The sequence below is a fragment of the Orbicella franksi genome, chromosome 7, assembly GCF_964199315.1.
Source record: "Orbicella franksi chromosome 7, jaOrbFran1.1, whole genome shotgun sequence".
In the NCBI taxonomy this organism is placed as follows: Eukaryota; Metazoa; Cnidaria; class Anthozoa; order Scleractinia; family Merulinidae; genus Orbicella; species Orbicella franksi.
This window is the reverse complement of record NC_138151.1, coordinates 6,150,231-6,169,368: the sequence shown is the minus strand read 5'-3', so window position 1 is coordinate 6,169,368 and position 19,138 is coordinate 6,150,231. Positions and strand designations below refer to the sequence as shown.

The 19,138-nt window shown below is 38.7% G+C and overlaps 1 protein-coding gene across 1 annotated transcript; it reads right to left on the bottom strand.

Annotated features, from left to right (window-relative positions):
* Window positions 1-1,377: 1,377 nt before the first annotated feature.
* On the bottom strand, window positions 1,378-5,975 carry LOC145493052 (uncharacterized protein CXorf65 homolog). Its single transcript, XM_081472455.1, has 5 exons — window positions 5,204-5,975; window positions 4,976-5,062; window positions 4,742-4,858; window positions 3,831-3,905; window positions 1,378-2,569 (listed from the first exon to the last, which is right to left on the bottom strand). The coding sequence occupies exons 1-5, from the start codon at window positions 5,226-5,228 to the stop codon at window positions 2,421-2,423; spliced, it is 453 nt and encodes a 150-aa protein (XP_081328581.1). The 5' UTR covers window positions 5,229-5,975; the 3' UTR covers window positions 1,378-2,420.
* Between the last annotated feature and the right edge of the window lie 13,163 nt (window positions 5,976-19,138).

The window sequence follows — 19,138 nt, the reverse complement described above, 5'->3', positions numbered from 1 at the left end:
AATCACAAACTAAGAATTGAAACTAGTAGATATGATCAAATTCCAAGGGTTAACAGACTCTGCCCTATTTGTGAATCTAAACAAATCAGAACAAATTGAACACGAATCTCACTTTCTGATATACCGCGATAAACACTCTGTTCTAGAAGATGACTTTTATAGAAATATCGAAAACATCGTTCCGAGTTGTAAACAATTACCTCCGTTAAAAGCCATCAGTGAACTTATGATTTGCTTTGATCCACGCAATATCCTACTTTCAAATAAAACCGATGTAACTTTTTCGCTATATCATAACGTTATCAGATATATTCACGAAAATCATAACTGTTTTAGTTTTAGTTTACAAAAGCTTTTGTAACACTGTATGTAGCTTCAATAACAGAAATTAATTCAACTAGGTGTTAACGTACGTGTTAAAAAGTTCTTTTGAATGAAACCGACTTCTGAGCGGTTTTCTGCAATAACACCTTTTCGTTTTAATTAGAGTATTACTAGGAGATATTTAGTATAGGCTAAAATTGTAAATCTGTAATCTTCACTAAAGAAGTAAGGTTTGCTGTGTTTTTACATCGAAGGAAATATAATTTTATGTTAAGAACAGAACATGCCACCAGTAACAATAAATTATTCCAGAAAAATGGTCTGGCAAAATACATTTTAGCATTTCACCTGGTCATTACACTAAGCCCAAATAAAGATAACCATGCATTCCAATTAAAATAACACCAGCTACGAAACTTAATGAAAAACGTTCTCTTTGAGATAAGCTTATTCTAGCCAAATGCAAATTAAATGTTCACCGAGTTTTTCCATCAAGAGTTTCCAACAACAGTTTTCTCCAAAAATATTCAATTTTTGTTCTTTAACACGGTCCCTTCTTCGCCGGTACCCATTTATACACCTGGGTGGAGAGGCACTGTGAGAATAAAGTGTCTTGCCCAAGAACACAACACAATGTCCCCGGCCAGGGCTCGAACCTGGACCGATTCGGAGTTGAGCATACGAACCATGTGGCCACCGCGCCTCCACATGCATGCTAAGGCGAACACTTATTTTGCCACTCGGCTTATACTTTGCCAACCCTGGCTAACTAACTGCCCTGGCGCTTCCCAATACACACAATAGTCAAACGATTAGCCAGATTCTCTGAGAATGTAACCTGTAAGAGTAAAAAGTGTCAAGCAAGGTTCCCAGTCCGTGTTAACAATCAAGAACTACTATAGGGCATCGACCTTTCAAAGCAATTCTAAATGTAAATTGGGGTTATGTCTGGGTTGGGGGAGGGGAGGCTTTGAGTTTTGCGTCCAACCTTTGGGGGCTCTTATAAACCATATACCAAAGAACGTAGCAGCAAAACATAAGTTCACAAGCAACTTACTAAACCTCTTCTTTTTATTTCATGAATTCACAGCTTGTTGAAATATACAAACGTATTATTAAAATATATTTGTGTTAAAATAGACGCTCTAATGTATTTTTCGAAAAGAATAAAATACTGACATTTGAAACTACGCAAGCAGTGAAAGATTTATAAAATTCCTTGGCTGTGTTATGATTAGGGTGGTACCAAATTCATATGAATGACTACATCTGAGAAAAAAAAAACCACTGGGGCTGTGAATGGGTATTCGCAGTACCCATTAGTTCCATATCCGATCAAACTAATCCGTGATTAAAACTCAACCTTTATTTACATCTCTGTGGATTCAAAGCTTTTAGCCCGCTTATTTAAGTTTCATTTTGACATTGTCCTGACAAAAAGCGACTATTGACAGAGACACTGTCACTACTGGTACAATGGACACGCCCTACGAGGCCAGGTCAATACAGCCACCCTACTCATTTGGGCACGAACAAAGGCCCAAACAATTTTTTAGCTGAAAACTCGTTAGATACGACAATCTTTGTGATTACTGCCCCTTTGTTTGCCCCAAACAAAGACACTGTCATAGTTTTGAAACCCTTTTTGACGAGTACCTCGTCAATGGGACCAAAGACCCCTGATTTTATATTCAGTATATTCCACCCCGGATGAACGTGAATTGCCTGATAGGGGATATGCGGGTGGGGAGGGTGTTTATCCATATTTCTGCCTCTCTTTTTCTCTCATTCTCCCCTAAGCAGGGGAGAGAGCTATCTAGACACACAGCAATAAAATGCAATACAAAAGGAAAAGCAGATCGCTTGTTAATTGAGGGATTATTTGTAACTAAGATGTAATAAATTTAACACTCATAATAAAAATAATTTATATAGCGCTGTTCCAACACTGCCCAACAGCACTTAACAGTCAATAAATAGAACAATATACTTCAAAATTATCACATTAATATGTAGGGTAAAAAAATAAATGTTCTACACACTTTTTGCTCCACATAGTGAAATTATTAAGATTATAAATTTTATAACAGTCCTTGTCACTTTTTGTTTCTTCCTCTCTTTTTCAGTTCACCACTCAAAGCTAAACTTGTTCTTGCCTTCATCCAGTTTCCACTTGATTTGCGTCTTCCCTGGCGACTCGGTGGTGTGGTGCTACTGAGGCTGCTTTGAGGCCTGGTTAGGTGTTCTGTGGGAAACAAAACAGATTTGAAATTCCTTACAACAGCTACTCCAGATGAGTACTCAATTACATGTATATGGCCATTGTGAAAAAAGGATGAAAGATACATACATGCATGCATGCATGCATACACTTTATTTAAACACCGTAAAGCATCAGTTATATTACAAGATTGAGATAAAAAAAAAATTAAAAAACTGATTGATGTGTTCGCTGTGTCGGAATACAAGGAAGAAACGAGGTGATTAAATTAATAAAAGATCTACATTGAAAGTCTACATTACAAGGTTTAGAGCCAGGCTGTGGTAGGCTGGGGTCACTATCTGTGCTGTGTTCATTTCACTTTTTCTATGCCTCTTTCCACCCAAGAACTTGAATTGGTACCAATCAATATTGTTTAGGGGGAACCTAACAAAACTGACTGGGCAGGAGGAGTGAGAGGGGTAGTTTCTGAGAGATTAGAATCCTAACAATTCTACTAGTCATTTTTTGCCATGGAAACAAAATTAAGAACTGGTCTGGTAAGCAACCTAAACTTTACAAAAGACTCAACCTGTAGAGAAGTGTGCATAACTAGATCTGTGATGGACCACTGACGAAAAAAATCATGTTACACTGAGGAAAATATTTCATACAGACGCATTTACATGTCTTGGAAAAACATTTCCTGGTGTATGAAAGGGTTTTAAAAACAAATTGTGCCTGTACCAAATCACCCACCCCACCCCTCAAAAGCTGAATGGTCAACCCCTAGTCTCTCCTGAGACTTAATCAAATTAACTTGATGATGGCTGGTCTTTTTTTCTGTTGGAAAAGATGACCCCTTTTTCCAGGAGGGGGATATATTCCCTTATATAAACTAGGTAGGTGTGTCCAGTCCCAAAGGGAAACATTTTTGAGCCATTTTGTTCTGAAATAGGGGATAGATTTTCACCATTGTTGAAATACAGTATGATTTGCACTCTGGAAGTGGGTATATTGTTTAGATTAAGACTATATAATTGAGGAATTTGAAGCTATTCTCAAATGTTTATGTAAATTGAAACCATTCCCTGTTAGCTGGGGGTATGCATTAAAGGTGTAGTTATTTTTGAGGTCTGACATAGGATATTGTATTTTGGGTTAACTCTGACATGTGGTATTAAAAATCACATATTTAATGGTCTGAAATAGGGTAAGGGTTTCATGAAACATGCTGCACGTCCCCACCAAAACGTTAAGGGAGTATCCCCTAAGGTAAAATGAAATAAGAATAATCAGCACTTACGCAGAAATGATGATGTTATTGTCTTGATGTCATTGAGCAATGGCGTGTACATTGATACATCTTCTCCTTCTTTTTCTTGATGGCAAAAAAAAAAAAGAAATACAACATTAGGAAATAGGAAATAATGGGCACTTACAGGACCTTAGAATTTGGCAGTGGTCTCATGGTTAGTGTGCCTGTCTCTGGATTGAGCGGTTGGGGTTGGAGCACTGGTGGGGATATTGTGTTGTGTTCTTGGTCAAGACACTACTTTACTCTTACTGTGCCTAGAGCTTTCCACCAAGGTGTATAAATGGTTACCAGCAAATTTAATGCCGGGTTTGCCCTGCGATGGACTAGCATCTCATTCTGGGGGAAGTAGAAATACTAGCTCCTATATAGTTGTTTCATGTTTCTGAAACCGGAGGACAAGCACAAGCATGATGGGCCACTTGGCTCGTATGCAGGTTTTACCTTTTTACCATTTTACAGAGGCTTACACTGACAAGGTGTTTGTCCTCTTTCAAGATTTCTATTGCCATAATATATTATCCAAGATGGTGTCAGCTCCACAATAATATATTGAGAATGATCATGGGCTTTTAGTGCTTGAGGGGGATGTTCAAGCTTCAAATTCACTGTGATATGTTAGAGTCCTGCAAAATTGTTGCAATCATAATCATGAAGAATTCTGGCCCGGGGTGAGACCCTGTTTTTCCATCCTGATCACTGGGGCATTTTTATACTTTTTAACCCCACCCCCCACCCCCCACCCCCCACCCCCACCCTCTTCGTTCAGCCACCCTTATTAAAATAACAACAACTTCATTCCTCAGGAAATAATTTTATGTAAGGACGTGAACGTGCAAAGTTGAACTTTCTGTAAAGAGAGTAAAAGAAAAAATTGAATAAGGTTAACACTGACTACTCACTGTCAACTTTTATGAGAATAAACGAATGCCTAGCCTTCAGTAGTTGTGTGGCATATTCACCCTTGTGTTCCAGAAGATTTTTCAGATTACCCGATTCGTCTGACAAGTCAATTATTTCTGCAAACCAAAGACATTTGCAAAGTTGAGCATCAAGCAAACACTACTTGTCAAGTTAAGAAGACAAAAAAGTCAACATACAACTACTGAACATGTACGAACAAACAAACTTCTCACCCTCTCGGTCACGGCGACATCTTTTCTTGATGTCCTCTAGAAGAACCTTGGTCATGCAATTTGGGTTAAAAAGAGCTTCTTGACAATCTGTGGAAGAAATGTTAAAAAGAGACAAATTCTCCAAGTTGTGCGTGAGAAACGGCACTTCAAAACACACACACAGGTCACGAAGTGAATTAATCCCTATGTTTGATTTAAAATTCTCAAATCACGCTAACGAATCCTTACCTCCATATCTCACCGTGATGAACATCTCTTCTGTCTTCAGTAAATCAGCGACTACCGGCAAATATATCACTAAATAGAAGCCGAATGCGAAGCACTCTTCTTCATCTATTACACTGAGTCGGCATTATTGTGTTTCAGACATTGAATTGTGCTGGAATGTTGTCAATTTCCATTGTCATTCAAGCGAACAATAATCACGTTTTTGTTTGATAATTGCTGTGCCATGGAGACTGAATTAATCCGGACAAACCGACACACAAGTGTCACTAAAGTCCTTTGACCCCCTTGAACCTTTTTTTCCGAGGCATATTGTTCTATTGTTCATAGAGACGAGGCCTCTCTGGAACACCGCTGTTCATTCGAACTGAAATCGGATAGTCTTAGATAAAGAACCTTCAGATAAAGTTTTCTCTGACGGGAAACGACAAAGAGACTAGTTAACAATTATTGGACGAGGCTGGGCAAAATGAGGCATATAAATAATTTGCGAGACACTGACAAATCACGATATTTTGCAAACTGGCAGCTTAGGGATTGACCATTATTTTTTTGAGGGAAGGTGGAGTGGGGGTGGTTGGGAAATTTTCTGGAGTATGGATTTTTTTTTCTTCACCTTTCCAGGTTAGGTTGTGCATGTCTTTTTGAAGGGCAATAGCTTGTGCAAGAATTTTTTTAAAGTCAAACACATAACCTGGATAGTATAAAGCACTTGATTTAATTTTTAACGTTAAAATTTGCATTATTCAATACAAATAATACCAACAATGCACTTTAAAAGAAAGTATTTCAACAAAGCTCTTTCACGTCCATGGTAAGAATTTTAATTAGGAATATATTGAAGTGTAAAACGGTCACACCGTGAGGTGAAACGATATAAGCTGGTATAGATGTTTTTCTTTTGGGTAAGTTCATAACTTTCCGTCTTCTCTAAGTAGTTATTCCTCTTGGTCTTGCTTTTCGTTTTTGAACTTTCAGTACCTTCCAATTCTGAGTCTGTTAAACGGTTAGAAATTGTTACATTTTGAAAGCTCCGAAGAATAGCTCAGCTTTGAAATACTAAATTACCGAATAATTTCTCGTTGTTAATTTCATGATTATGGGGGAATCGATGATTCTGTTCGTTTGGTTCAGCCTCGGACAATCGGAAAGAATCAAATTCTGAGGTGAAGTAATACGGCACATTTTCTTACAATGTGTCAATCAGCAGTCAATGTATTGGCAGTTGAAAAATGTTGTTGCTGGCATTGTGACTCGTCTTGCAAGCTGCTATAACGTGTTGGGCAAAGTGGCATGATCAAATTATAGTGCGGCACATTAAATAAATAAATAAATAAATAAATAAATAAATAAATAGATCACTTTATTCAAGTGTCGAAGTGTTTAGCACTGCTGTACTAATTGTGGACACTGAAATAAGCAAACCGATATTTTAAATAAACAGAAACTTTTTGAAAATCCCAACTGGCGGGAGGCTGACCAGTTGGGTATCTACAAAGCGCGGAGGAGACCACCAAACACAAATCTATCTAATGGGAGGGAGAAGGATTTGAACTTGGGACCTCCGGATTACAAATCCAGCGCCCTAACCACTAAACCACGCCGCCTCCCAGCACATTGCTGCAGCTTATAACATCGGAGCTACAACGTACAACGTCGGACGCTTTTCAATCTGCCAGGAATCAATAATGTTGCACTACAAGCCACACGAAAATGATGCCCTTTGCACCATTACAGTCACGTCACTTTCATCTCCAACCTGTTTCATCTTCTCCGAGTTCATTTAAAAACCCTCGCTCTAAGACTGCTATAATAAGGGTGCTTCTAGCAGGTTATCCTGTTGCTATGGTAACCTGTTGTGACACGAAAACGATAACAAGGTGTTCACCAATGATTGGGTAGTTTGTTTTGATACCAAGATTGTAGCATCAAGTGATAAAGAGTGGTTATAATGATCCATCAAAATCTAAGTCTTGGAAAGTGATGGAGACTGTTTTGAGCCACCTTAAAGATTTGCCACTACTCGGCTCAATAGTTTATTGTGCGTCAACAATGACCAGACATGATTAAAATTCCAAAATAAAGCAGCTCGCAATATATTACTTTATTGCTGCAAACACATCAACAGGTCATTCAAAGCTGAGAAGAGTGCTACTTTAGGTTCTATCTATAACTATTGGAGGAATTTCTGACGGCAGTGTGTTCGTAGCTTCAAATAACACATTTCTATTTAGTATTATCTCACTTTCAACGAAGAACAAAAAGAATGACAAATTAACAAACTGAAGCTTCACGTTCAGTCGAGAACGCTATATCGATATTACTATTTTATTTACCTTAACTCTAATACAAAGATAAATGCATAAGAAAAGCCATTCTTTACAGATTTCCTTAAAGGGTATCGGCTGCAAATCCAGAAGCGCATCTTATTATACAAATACTACACTAGTAGTACCCCCCCGATTTTTCGCGGAAATCGGTCCCGAACTGTCCAGGGATATAGAGGAAATCGGCACCTCTTTCGATGAATATATTTACCAAACCAGCAATTGTTTTAGTTTTCAGCGTGTGACTCAATCGCACGTTTTGTCCCACCTAAATAAATTATGCAAGAGAAAGGCTACAGGTCTCGATTCTGTGTCAGCAAGACTTCTAAAAGAATGTCCAGATTTAATCTCCTGATCACTCGCTCTGATATTCAATCAATCGATCGATACTGGTATTTTTCCTGATGAATGGAAAAATGCAAGAATCACGCCTCTTTTTAAGAAAGCGGGAAGTAGGAGTGATCCTTCTAATTATCGACCGATCTCGATTATCCCGGTTGTGGCCAAGGTTTTCGAGCGAATTATTTATGATCAGTTGTATCATTACCTAAATGAAAATAATCTTCTCAGTAGACACCAATCCGGTTTTCGCTCGCTTCATTCTACAGTTACTGCATTGATTGAAACGACTGATAATTGGTCTTTAAACATCGATCGTGGCTTTATTAATGCCGTTGTATTTTTAGATCTTAAGAAGGCTTTCGATACTGTGGATCACCCTATTCTTCTCTCAAAATTACAAGCTTATGGTATTCAGGGTTCCACAAACCAATGGTTCTGCTCTTATTTAAAAAACCGAACCCAAACGTGTCTTGTAAACGGGAATAAATCGTCCAAAATGTTCCTTCGCTGTGGTGTTCCACAGGGAACGATTCTTGGGCCCCTTTTATTTCTATTGTATATAAATGATTTGCCTAATTGCCTCCAGCATTCCCAACCAAGGATGTACGCCGATGACACTAGTATTACTTTTGCTGGTAGTGATGTTGATGAAAAAAATAGTTGTATTAATCTTGATTTGGAGAGAATTCGTGTGTGGCTTGCAGCCAACAAACTAACTTTAAATATGACAAAGACAGAATTCCTTCTGATTGGTTCCAAGCATAGGCTTTCAAATTTTACAGTGAATCCTACTGCTAATATCAACCAGTTTCCGATAAAACGAGTCTCGACTGTTAAATCCTTAGGTGTACACATTGATGAAAATCTTACTTGGGAGTGTCATATCAATGAGCTTTCCAAAAAGATTGCTTCTGGCATTAGCGCCATTAAACGTATTAGGTATTCGGTCCCATATAGGACTTTACTTTCCGTTTACAATTCATTAGTCCAACCTCATCTCGATTACTGCAGTTTGGTGTGGGGATCCTGTTCTAAAACTCTTTCTCAAAAGTTACAAAAATTACAAAATCGGGCAGCACGCGTCATAACTTTTTCAAATTACGATCGTAATACTGATGAATTGTTGAGGATGGTCAACTGGGTTAAACTGGACCGTCAACGCCTTGTTAATAAATCAATAATGATGTACAAGATTGTAAATAATATGGTTCCGGAATATCTTTGTTCACGCTTTGTCTTCCGTTCCGATACTTTGACTTATAAGCTAAGAGATAGTGATGGTACGCTTGCTATCCCACAGCCCTACACTAATTACTGTAAAAGAAGTCTTTCTTACAGCGGAGTTGTACTATGGAATAGTCTGCCCTTGAATATTAGACAATCGCGCTCCCTTAATGAATTTAAATCTAAGTTGAAGAACTATGATTTTGACAGTGGTCTTATATAAATTTTATTTTGTTTTTATACACGGCTTCCTTGTAAAGCAGGTTTTTATCATTTCTCTTATTCTAGTAGTTATTTACAATATTAAATTAGTTAGGTAGTTAGATTTATTTAAATTAAATATTGTATAGTCCTGAAGGAAATACCGTGTCTAAATAAAGATTTTACCTTTTACCTTACCTTACCCCCCACCCCAGCCTTGTTGGGGGCTGGGGTGGGGGGGGGGGGGGGTTACTGGAGGAAGGGAAAGGATGGGTGTTGCCTGAAAATTAGTTCTAACTTTAATCTCATAAAGTGTGGCAGGCATAATTCTTTTTTTTCAATCTCACAGAAATGGAAAATTTTCAAGAAAGTTGAGATATGACATTGATCGCTGGAAAAGATCCAAGTCCTGAGTCATCATACCTGGCAGAACGTCCCCGAGAAACCTGGCGCATCTGTGCCAATGCTCTACAACCAACTTCTTAAAGTTCCTATCTAGATGACTATCCTTTATCTTCCTATTGTTTGGTTAACCATGAACGTATACAGGCAAAAACTAACGATAGACAAATCCGACGTTTCGGCGACATCTTGGCGCCATTGTCAAGGGAAACTAATTAAATATGCGATTTCAAGAGTAACTAAGAGTTCAGAGTTTCTAATTTGCATAAGTTAGACAAAGACTTTAGCGCGAACTGAGTCTGAACACGGTCGTAACTTAGAACTCTTAGTTACTCTTGAAATCGCATATTTAATTAGTTTCCCTTGACAATGGCGCCAAGATGTCGCCGAAACGTCGGATTTGTCTATCGTTAGTTTTTGCCTGTATATGTTTATCTAAATCATTGTTGATTAGAACCATGAACGTGACTGATAAATTTCAAGCTGCCTCAATCTTGTGTAGATGACCATGTTGGGATAAATTTAAGGTGGGTAGTGCAGTTTAATTCTTTAGTAGCTAATTTTTTGTTTAACTTTTTCATTCCGGGAAAGGGTGCTGCAACAGAAGAAAACTTCCAACAGTCATAACGTCAAATATATTCAATGTTTTCTAGGTAATATCAAAGAAATAGCAAGTAAATAAAGCAAAGTACGCTAACTGACAAATAATTATAAAAAACTATATAAAAAAGCAACCTTGCTCCCAAAAGCGACAACTTTCTCAACAAAATTTCTAAATAGATTTATTGTTTAATCTTATCAACAGAAACACAAAGATCAGAGGACGAAACCAGCAAGTAAAATGCTACCACAAATAAAGTGTTAAGGACTAAGCTTGTCTTCCGTTTAACTTAAATAAAATTGCTGAAACATCGTTCAGACGTTCATAAGCCTTTGTCACTCAGTTAAGCTACCTAAAGTTAGAGAAAGAAGGTGTAAAGAAGGTGTGAGAAGCAAATGAAAAAGATGAGAGAAATGCTTCAAACACTGAAATTTAACAGTCAGTAAAGAAACGAAAAAAAGCTGCCTTGCCAGAAAGATTTTACAGGTGTCCACCGCTTGTGTCATTATCTTTTCTTGTGTCATTGTACTTTAGTTAATTACTTAACCACTCCGAGAAGGGAGGTTGGTGGGTGGGAGTCGAAGGACTACCACCCACCGCTCCACTTCGAGGAAGGAGGTTGGTTGCTGGGAGTCGAATGACTACCACCCATCTCCCTCCACTCTGAGGAAGGAGGTTGGTGGCTGGGAGTCGGACTACCACCCATCTCCCTCCACTCCGACGAGGGAGGTTGGTGGGTGGGAGTCGAATGACTACCACCCATCTCCCTCCACTCTGAGGAAGGAGGTTGGTGGCTGGGAGTCGGACTACCACCCATCTCCCTCCACTCCGCACTCTTCCTTCGACTCACTGTTATCTTAAGCTTAATTGTAAATCTACCAAAACCACTTTAGTTATCAAATGTTCCATTTGTAGGCTCCTTGTGGTGAAACTAGTTCCTAGGATCGATCAGGATTTGAAAGATCAAAACAATGCCAAAACCACACGGTTAAATATCCTTGAGCACACCAGTTCGGGGAATCGCGTAAATTTATGCTCTCAAAATACAGCTCCCATATTTTTGCGAGATTAAGTACGCGTGAAAATTTGTGAGAATGAGGTAGCAAAGATTGAAAATACACCGCATAGCGTCGTGTGACGATTGAAAGAAAGGCTGGGGAGAAGACAGCAAATTAAAACCTAAAAATTCAGAAAATTTTTCATGTATTTACGTAACACGCCTGACTAAATAACTTTTCCTTATACTTAGTAGATGTTAAAACACGAAGAGCTAAGCATATAAAGCAAACCAAAACATTTCAAAGTGACCGAAGTAGATTTTTCCTTCTTTGTAATGACGTCACAATCTTTTGTGCAGAGAACATTACGTCATCCGAAAAGGCGGGAGATGCCTCCCTCCGCGTAAGAATCACGAAGGACGGAAATCTTTGTAGTTCTAAGGATTTTACTGGTATAAGGCGGCCATTATTATAATTATCTGGATTTATGAAAAAGGTGTTAATCAGAATTTCATCCTGGTGAAAAATAGCCACGATCTGAACATTTGAAGGAATGTCAGTCTTCTTTTCAACCCCCCCCCCCCCCACTCCGCTCTTATCTCCTTTTAGTACTTTTTCTTCTATATTTCAATGTTTGATTTTTTTATCGCTTGGAATTGTTTTCGGCCCTTTAGCAGTCATAAAATCAAAGTTTGTTGTTTACCTGGTGCAAAAAAAGCATTTTTCATTAACATCGCTGTCATAAATCCAAACATGATTTGCATACGCTCCTACTTCGCCTGCATCGATTACCTACGTCATCAGTGAAACAGATTGCAATGAACGGTAGTGTTTAACTGTAGCTAGGTATATGCTAGGTATGCTGACAACGTATACCTGATAAATTAAGGCTATAGCAATGCCATCTTCCTTAGTTTGCTTCGTTCTAAACCACACCAACATGGAGGCGCTAGAATGACTGACATCTATGCTGGATGACGTTGGAGGTTAGTGATTATCGATCCAACTTTTATGCCTGTATACATGGGTTTCTTTCCCCGAAAACAACTCGAGATTATTCCACCATTTCCCTTGGAAATGCTTTTAAGTCGGCCTCATACTGTTCAATGTTGTGTCTATACTGGAAGCGGTGAATACCAGCAGGTTCGTTCTACAACATCTCAAGATATTTCTGGTCAAGTGAAACACGATTAGAAATCTGTTTTTCCACTTCCATATATGTAAGTCCTGTCAGGTAAATAAGGCACGGATTAGGAGGAAACCTGCAAGTTTCACAGCTGAGTTAAGAGGTGAAGTTCGTTGTGCACCGTCCCCAATGACATTAGGAAATTTAAGAAACCACGTCGATTAAAAAATAAATTTACATTTTACCTACGAATCTCGCGATACTCTAAAGTCATTTACTTCGTTTTTAACTGCAAAACTATCACAAAACTAAATCCGTAACACAATGATAAATTTGAAATAGAAATTTTAAAACATTAGCCGTTGTGGTTCACGTTCTCCGGACAACGCAGAATTTGGTCATTTCAGGTTGTTGTCTTGCAGAGGACGGCAAAGAAATGTACCAAGATTTATAACGCACGTGCACAGCTATTGTTTTGCTCAGTAAATCTTTTGTTCAGTGACGTTCCCGTTGACTGAGCCGTGGAAGCCCAGTGTTTCCAACCACGACAGAGACTTAAAGACAACGCCTTTCATTAAAAAAAAAAAAACTTATTAACTTATGTAGATTACTACTGTATGTAGCACTTTGTAACCGGCATGCCTTCATTAGCTATGATATTTTTAAGTCGAAGGCCTTGAACGACAAGCTCAGGCCCTTATAGAACCAAACTTTTTCTCTTAGCATGCAGGTTTAGTTCGCTGTCTCCGCAAAACCTGGAGTTTAACCATTCAGTCGGCCATTGTTGTATTTTGACATTATAGGCAAACAATTATGGCGGAGCATGGCAGAGTCACTCTGCAGTTCAATAAACTTACCGTTAACTTAGAACGACTTATCTCGCTGCCGACCTGGTCATGATAATGCTTATGGCACAAAGAAACCACCATAGATCGACGTCGCCAGTCGCCGGTAGCAGGTAGGTTTTGGGAGAAGTCCATATGCTCGCAAGAAACACCACACAATGATTTAATTAGCCGTATCAAAGCAGTTTATTAACAAACCTAGGTTAGAGCTGGTCAGTTAAAATTGCTTCAAATCTGAAATATGTTTAGCGCCACTGGAAACTGAATTCGCTCGCTACAGTTGAATTTCAGGTTACTCATGCATGCAGGAAAATTTCAAGAATACATTGGCGAGAACCGGGAGACTAAAGCCATGCAGTTTTATGTTAGGAGTTATGCCAGATAGGTGTTATAGGTCTATGCTGGAATGAAGTTAGGTAAAAATATGTATAACATCAGAAACTGCTTCAGAGGCTTTCAAATTTCGAGGAACTTCGCATGGTATTTCAGCTGAATATCACTTACATCTTAATCTCGCTTTATCCAGGTGACATGCTGCAAGATGAAAAATACCATGCTCCAGTATTCACAACAAGGAATTGAGAACAACAACTTCAAGTATCCATATGAAGAATTTTTAAAACTAAATAGCTGGTCTATTTGGATCGTTCAGTTTAGCTAGCCGCACGGCGAAGAAGCGCAAAATTCAAGAATACAATGCTAACTATCAGAAGCACTCACCAAATATTAACCTTGATGGAAAGAAGGAAGGAAGCAAAATGGAACAGAGATATTCTCCGGAAAAGCAAGGTCAGCTTTGTTGTTAGAAAATCTTAGTCATTGTTCGCGATCACTGCTTTTCATTACAAAAATTCTAAAATCTATTTCTGCATGTGAATCAGATGTAGCTTGAAAACCACAGAACCCGGCGATTTTTACTCTGACAGGAACTGCTTGAGTTATTTGCCCTTGGCTGTAGGGATCGTTTGCAATTTATTAAATGTGATAAATGATCTCAGGAAGTCCAAACGTGAAGATTTGACTAAATCGAAATGTAATGTGTAAGCTTGAATTGTGCAGAATTTGTTTCGTTCGTTCCTAACTTCTAGTGTAGCCAGTCGGATAGCTTACACTGAAAGCTAAGTTCCATTTGCCGTGCGCTCCAAAAACAGGGGAAAAAACATGAAATAGGTGAACAGGAAAGCGGAAGAACATACAGAAATTTAAATAATGACCCAAGACATTTTCCAGAGGTTAATTTGCAGCGAGCAGTGAAATATTGCGCAAGGGCTGCCTTACCTTAAAACCGCAAAGTCCTTGGAGGTGTCACCCGCGACACGACTGCAAAAATTGCCAGATATCGCTTAAAAATAGGCCTTAAGAGAGCTCGATTTTTGGAGATTTATATTTCCTTGCATGCATGCATACAAGTCTCGTCACCGAAACAGCTGCAAAATGATGCCGGATCACAGTATATCTCGGTATGTGTTTCATTTCTTTTATTTACTAAGATTTCACTCGATACATTTATGGTCCCCTAGAACAACAGTTAAAACTGACATATAAACAGTAATCGTAAATTTTGAAGGTGGAAAGGACTTTGAAACTTTATTGCTAGTTTTGTCAGGGAAACAAGACTCAAATTACCAGGGATTGTACTTGGGTATTCTCAATATAAACTCGACAAATAAAATTATCGACCACAGTACTCGTGCATTTTAAATAAGACGAAGACTCGCCATTTTGAAGCTGTTCTCGAAGACTGGCAATCTTTCTCGTTGGCGTTTACAAGAAATACGAAAATTATTACATTCTTGGAGATTCCACTCTATGCAGGGCCGTAGTGAGAAAAAAAAAATGATTGAGGCAATATCCATGGTTAAATTCTCTTCCTAGGCATTTAATACTTAGGATGTTTATCATGCATGACAACATTTAAACAGAAACCTGGGATCACCCCAAAAAAAAAATGACCGAGGCAAGCGCCTCGGTTTGGCTCATACTGACTCCACTTGAAGTACACTGTTTAGAAACAGGTAACTGTCGGTATAGACGAATAATAAGAATTTAATTGCTCTCAATCTCAGCATAACTTTCAGCCTGCGATAATATCTCACGTTAAGTGTTTGTTCCTCGTTCATTATTCCTCAAAGAAAATTCAATAAAAACAAATCAGATTAAAATCAGCTGACAGTATCTCGACCCAGCTAATGTTCGCTGCAACTTCTTCAAGTTTAAACTTTTTTCAACTGTGTGGGAAAAGGAACTGGCAGTTGTCGATTGAAAATCATGGCCGTCGTAGTCGCTGGAGACATGCAAGTGACCGTTATAGTGGGGCCTGCAGTGCGACTACCTTAAGCATTTTTTAGATAACATAGTTAGCTTCGTTAAAATGACGTGCTGCTACATTTTGCGGTTGACGTGCGTTGAGATCTTCCGCAACGCCAACGGGGAATTCCCCGCCCTTACAAATGTCCGACTTCCCGTTATAATTTGGTTTCCAGACTTCTCTGGACTCAAATTCCAGCTGTGTTTTGTGAGCCCTCGTTCCACAACATCTTTATAAAAAGAATGCCGGAGAACTAAGGAGGAGGAGGATGTAGGATTTCTAAAAACGGGCGGAAATTACATCATTCGTTAAACGCCAAGCGAGTTTTAAAACGACTCGTCACAATTGACCAGGACTCATTCATTATCTTTTCTTAGCTTTTATCAACACACTCAGGCGTCCTCCCATCCGATGGAACATGTGCAATATAAGCGTAAATAACTTTTTGACCTCATTAAGTGAAAAGCAAGAGAAGATAAAGGGTAAGATAATATTAAATTAACCAAGAGCGAGGTCTTTACGTGAAAATGTCAGACCGAGACCTTGCCGTATAGACCGTGCGATAGCGAGGTCAGTACGGCAAGGCCGAGGTTTGAGATTTTCACGTAAAGACTGAACGTGCGAGGTTAATAAGTAGTTTATTATATGGCTATTTGCTTGGGTTTTTGCAGGGCCATAATCGCCCCCTGGGCATTACGGACAGGTACAGGAGAATAATGCTCTAGTATTAGCCAATCCAAGCGCGCGTTATATATCGACAAACGCAAGTCATATAATAATAACTACTTATTAACCGAGAGTGAGGTCTTCACTGGAAAATCTCGAACTGAGACCTTGTCGTATGGAGCGATATGGCTTTTTGCTTTGCTTTTGCAGGCCGGTAATTGGTCCGTAGACATTACGAGAGCATAATGCCCCCAGAATTAGCCAATCAGAGCGCGCGTTATACATCGGTTACAAACACAAGCCATTTAATAATATCCCATATAGACCTTAAGCTTATTCCTTCATTCTCAAGTTATTTTAAGTTCACAGAAACCCTAGGAGTGTCTCGATTGAAATCGCCAGTTTTGCTTACGACGACTTCCAGAGCGGCCTCACATTCATTTCATCAAAACATCCCCGCAAATCTCTTGGTAACAATAACCGGGAAGAACTGAGTACCATGTCTAAAATAACTTGAAAGAAATTACGGAGTACAAAGATCAAGAAGCAACCCAGCCATCTCCGCTCCCTCCTTTCCGAGCCAGTAAGGGCCAATCTTCACTCAACCCCACCCCCCTTCTCCTCCCTTTCCGCCCTTGTTCTCATTTAATCAACTCTGGGTCTGTCAAGAATTGTATAGAGATAAGACAATTTTATCTTATCTCTTGACCTGCCATTTGTTTACAGGACAAAAATAAAATCCTTCCGCTGTTTGTATTTTAAAGGCTGTTATATGTTGTTGTAATACTTTGATATATTATAACAGCACATAACAGTGTTTTGATGCAAAATAATTCGTGGAGTGGACTTGCTATTCTTCATTTGATAAAAGAAGTGAACATTTTGAACTAGAGCTGTGTTTTGTATGTGCATATAGATAACGTCCCTGACGTGTATCTTAGGTAAGTTTTCCTACTTCTAGCTGTACTCAAAACATTTTTTATCGAGTAATCCTGCCTAGTAACTAATATGTGGGTCGAGTTTGTTGCTGGTTCTCGCCTTGCTCCGAGGGTATACTCCGGGTTCTCCAGTTTTCCTCCCTCCACAAAAACCAACATCTCCAAATTCCAATTTGATAGAGTCAGACCCGCATGAAAACCAGCTAAGGCTGATGTGGCTTGCCCTCTAAATATTGTAATTTATTTCATTTAGTCCCTGGGCGTTTTCTACTTTTCATGAACGAGCGCCCAGTACAAATAAAGGCCTGGAAACGGCTTGCGTGTCGACGGGTGTCATTAGAAATTTTACGCGAGCAGGAACCACTTGGTAATTGTTATCAATTTTAAGCAATGAGGGAGGGTGACTAAGTAAGTCTTCTGCCCTTTATTGGTGGCTGTGTGGGCGGTAAATGCTTTAGCCTGGGGGCTCGGTGCGGAGCATTCAAATGGTGCGTAAAATGATGACCATATTTGGTCCTATGAGTGGTCACAATGCAATTCGGAATCCTAATGCCCGGCTTTATATCATAACATACATTTTAAATGAGTCTAACTGTCGTCCGTTTTCAGCATATTGTATTAAATGTCGAGGCACAGAGATAACTCTAAAACACACCCACATCAGAGGAAACTCGAAAACAGTGATCTTATCTCGTAGCTGAGTGCCAAGAGGAGAGCTTGTCAAGAAATGAATATGGCTGATTGCGGTTTGCAAGTGCAAATGGAATACTAGTACAATGTGGACAAACTCCTCACGAAAATGAATCACCAAGACTTCTTTGTCGCATTTAAAACCAAAACTGTTTCTTGTGGTCGCCTTTCAAGAAAGACACGCACTCGGTTTTTTTAGACCACTGTGAGTCACTTTTTCGAACATGTCCTGTTGTATGTAGCTTTAGGTTTAGTCATAAAACGATGCGGTATACGCACAGAAAGATAATTTATAACCTACTGAAAAAAGCGGTTATTTTGGAGTGGCATAGAAAACCATTGAAGAGCCCTCAAACCAATTGAACGATAGCAACCATATGACGACTTCGAAATAGGTTATTTCAGTGAAAATGAATGATTATTGTCAATTCAATGAGAACAAAACAGAATTTCACAAAATTTCTTCGCTCCAAGGTGTCTTCATTTATTAATCTATCTGCCACAATTTCGAAAAACACAAAAGTAAGGCCTATAAAATAATAATAATAATAATAATAATAATAATAATAATAATAATATTAATAATAAAATATCATGAGCCCATTAAAAAGACCGACAGGCACTTATGCCGCTGAAGGGAAAAAATTAGACAAACTTATATATTCCCGGCCGCCGTTTCCTTTCCTTTTAAATTTTGCACTAAAAAATATTCCGACGCAGTCTAAAATTTCCTCATTAAAAAAAATCATCTGTTGCATAAATGTATGAAGTTCCTATTCCAGATTTCCATATCTTTTTTATATTTCCTACTTTAATTACATTTTCACTTAAGTGTCTGCTGACTGAACGGAGTGCCTCTGTCTGTAAATTGGGTCGACAATTATACGTAGTCGAGTATATATGGAAAATTTTAAGCCATGCTAGTAAACTGTAAAAAAATAAACTCTAAATAGGAGTGAAAAAGAAATTATCAAATACCCAAATCACTTCTTTTTCTTCCCTATTTTTTCAGTATAGATGGGCTTCTAATCAGCGAGATAAATATGTTCACAGACAATTGACATTTCGCTCTTCTCTAAGGTAAATAAAGACAAAAATCTTGCATGCCCACGTTTGCTGTTTTTGGCTACCATTCACGCAATTTCTACACTGTCTGAAAGCAGCTCGTTGGCAATTCCCTCCAAGCTCTTCATTGCCATAAACGATTTTGATAATTATATGACATAAAAATGTTATTTCGTCATTGGCCATTTAGGTCTTCGGAAGAGCT

Excerpts from the sequence above, each read along its gene's own strand:
- LOC145493052 (XM_081472455.1), bottom strand. The coding sequence starts at position 5,228 with ATGTTCATCACGGTGAGATATGGAG. Across the intron at positions 5,063-5,203 it reads CATCACGGTGAGATATGGAG|ATTGTCAAGAAGCTCTTTTT; the intron begins GTAAGGATTCGT and ends TTTCTTCCACAG. Across the intron at positions 2,570-3,830 it reads AATAACATCATCATTTCTGC|AACACCTAACCAGGCCTCAA; the intron begins GTAAGTGCTGAT and ends TGTTTCCCACAG.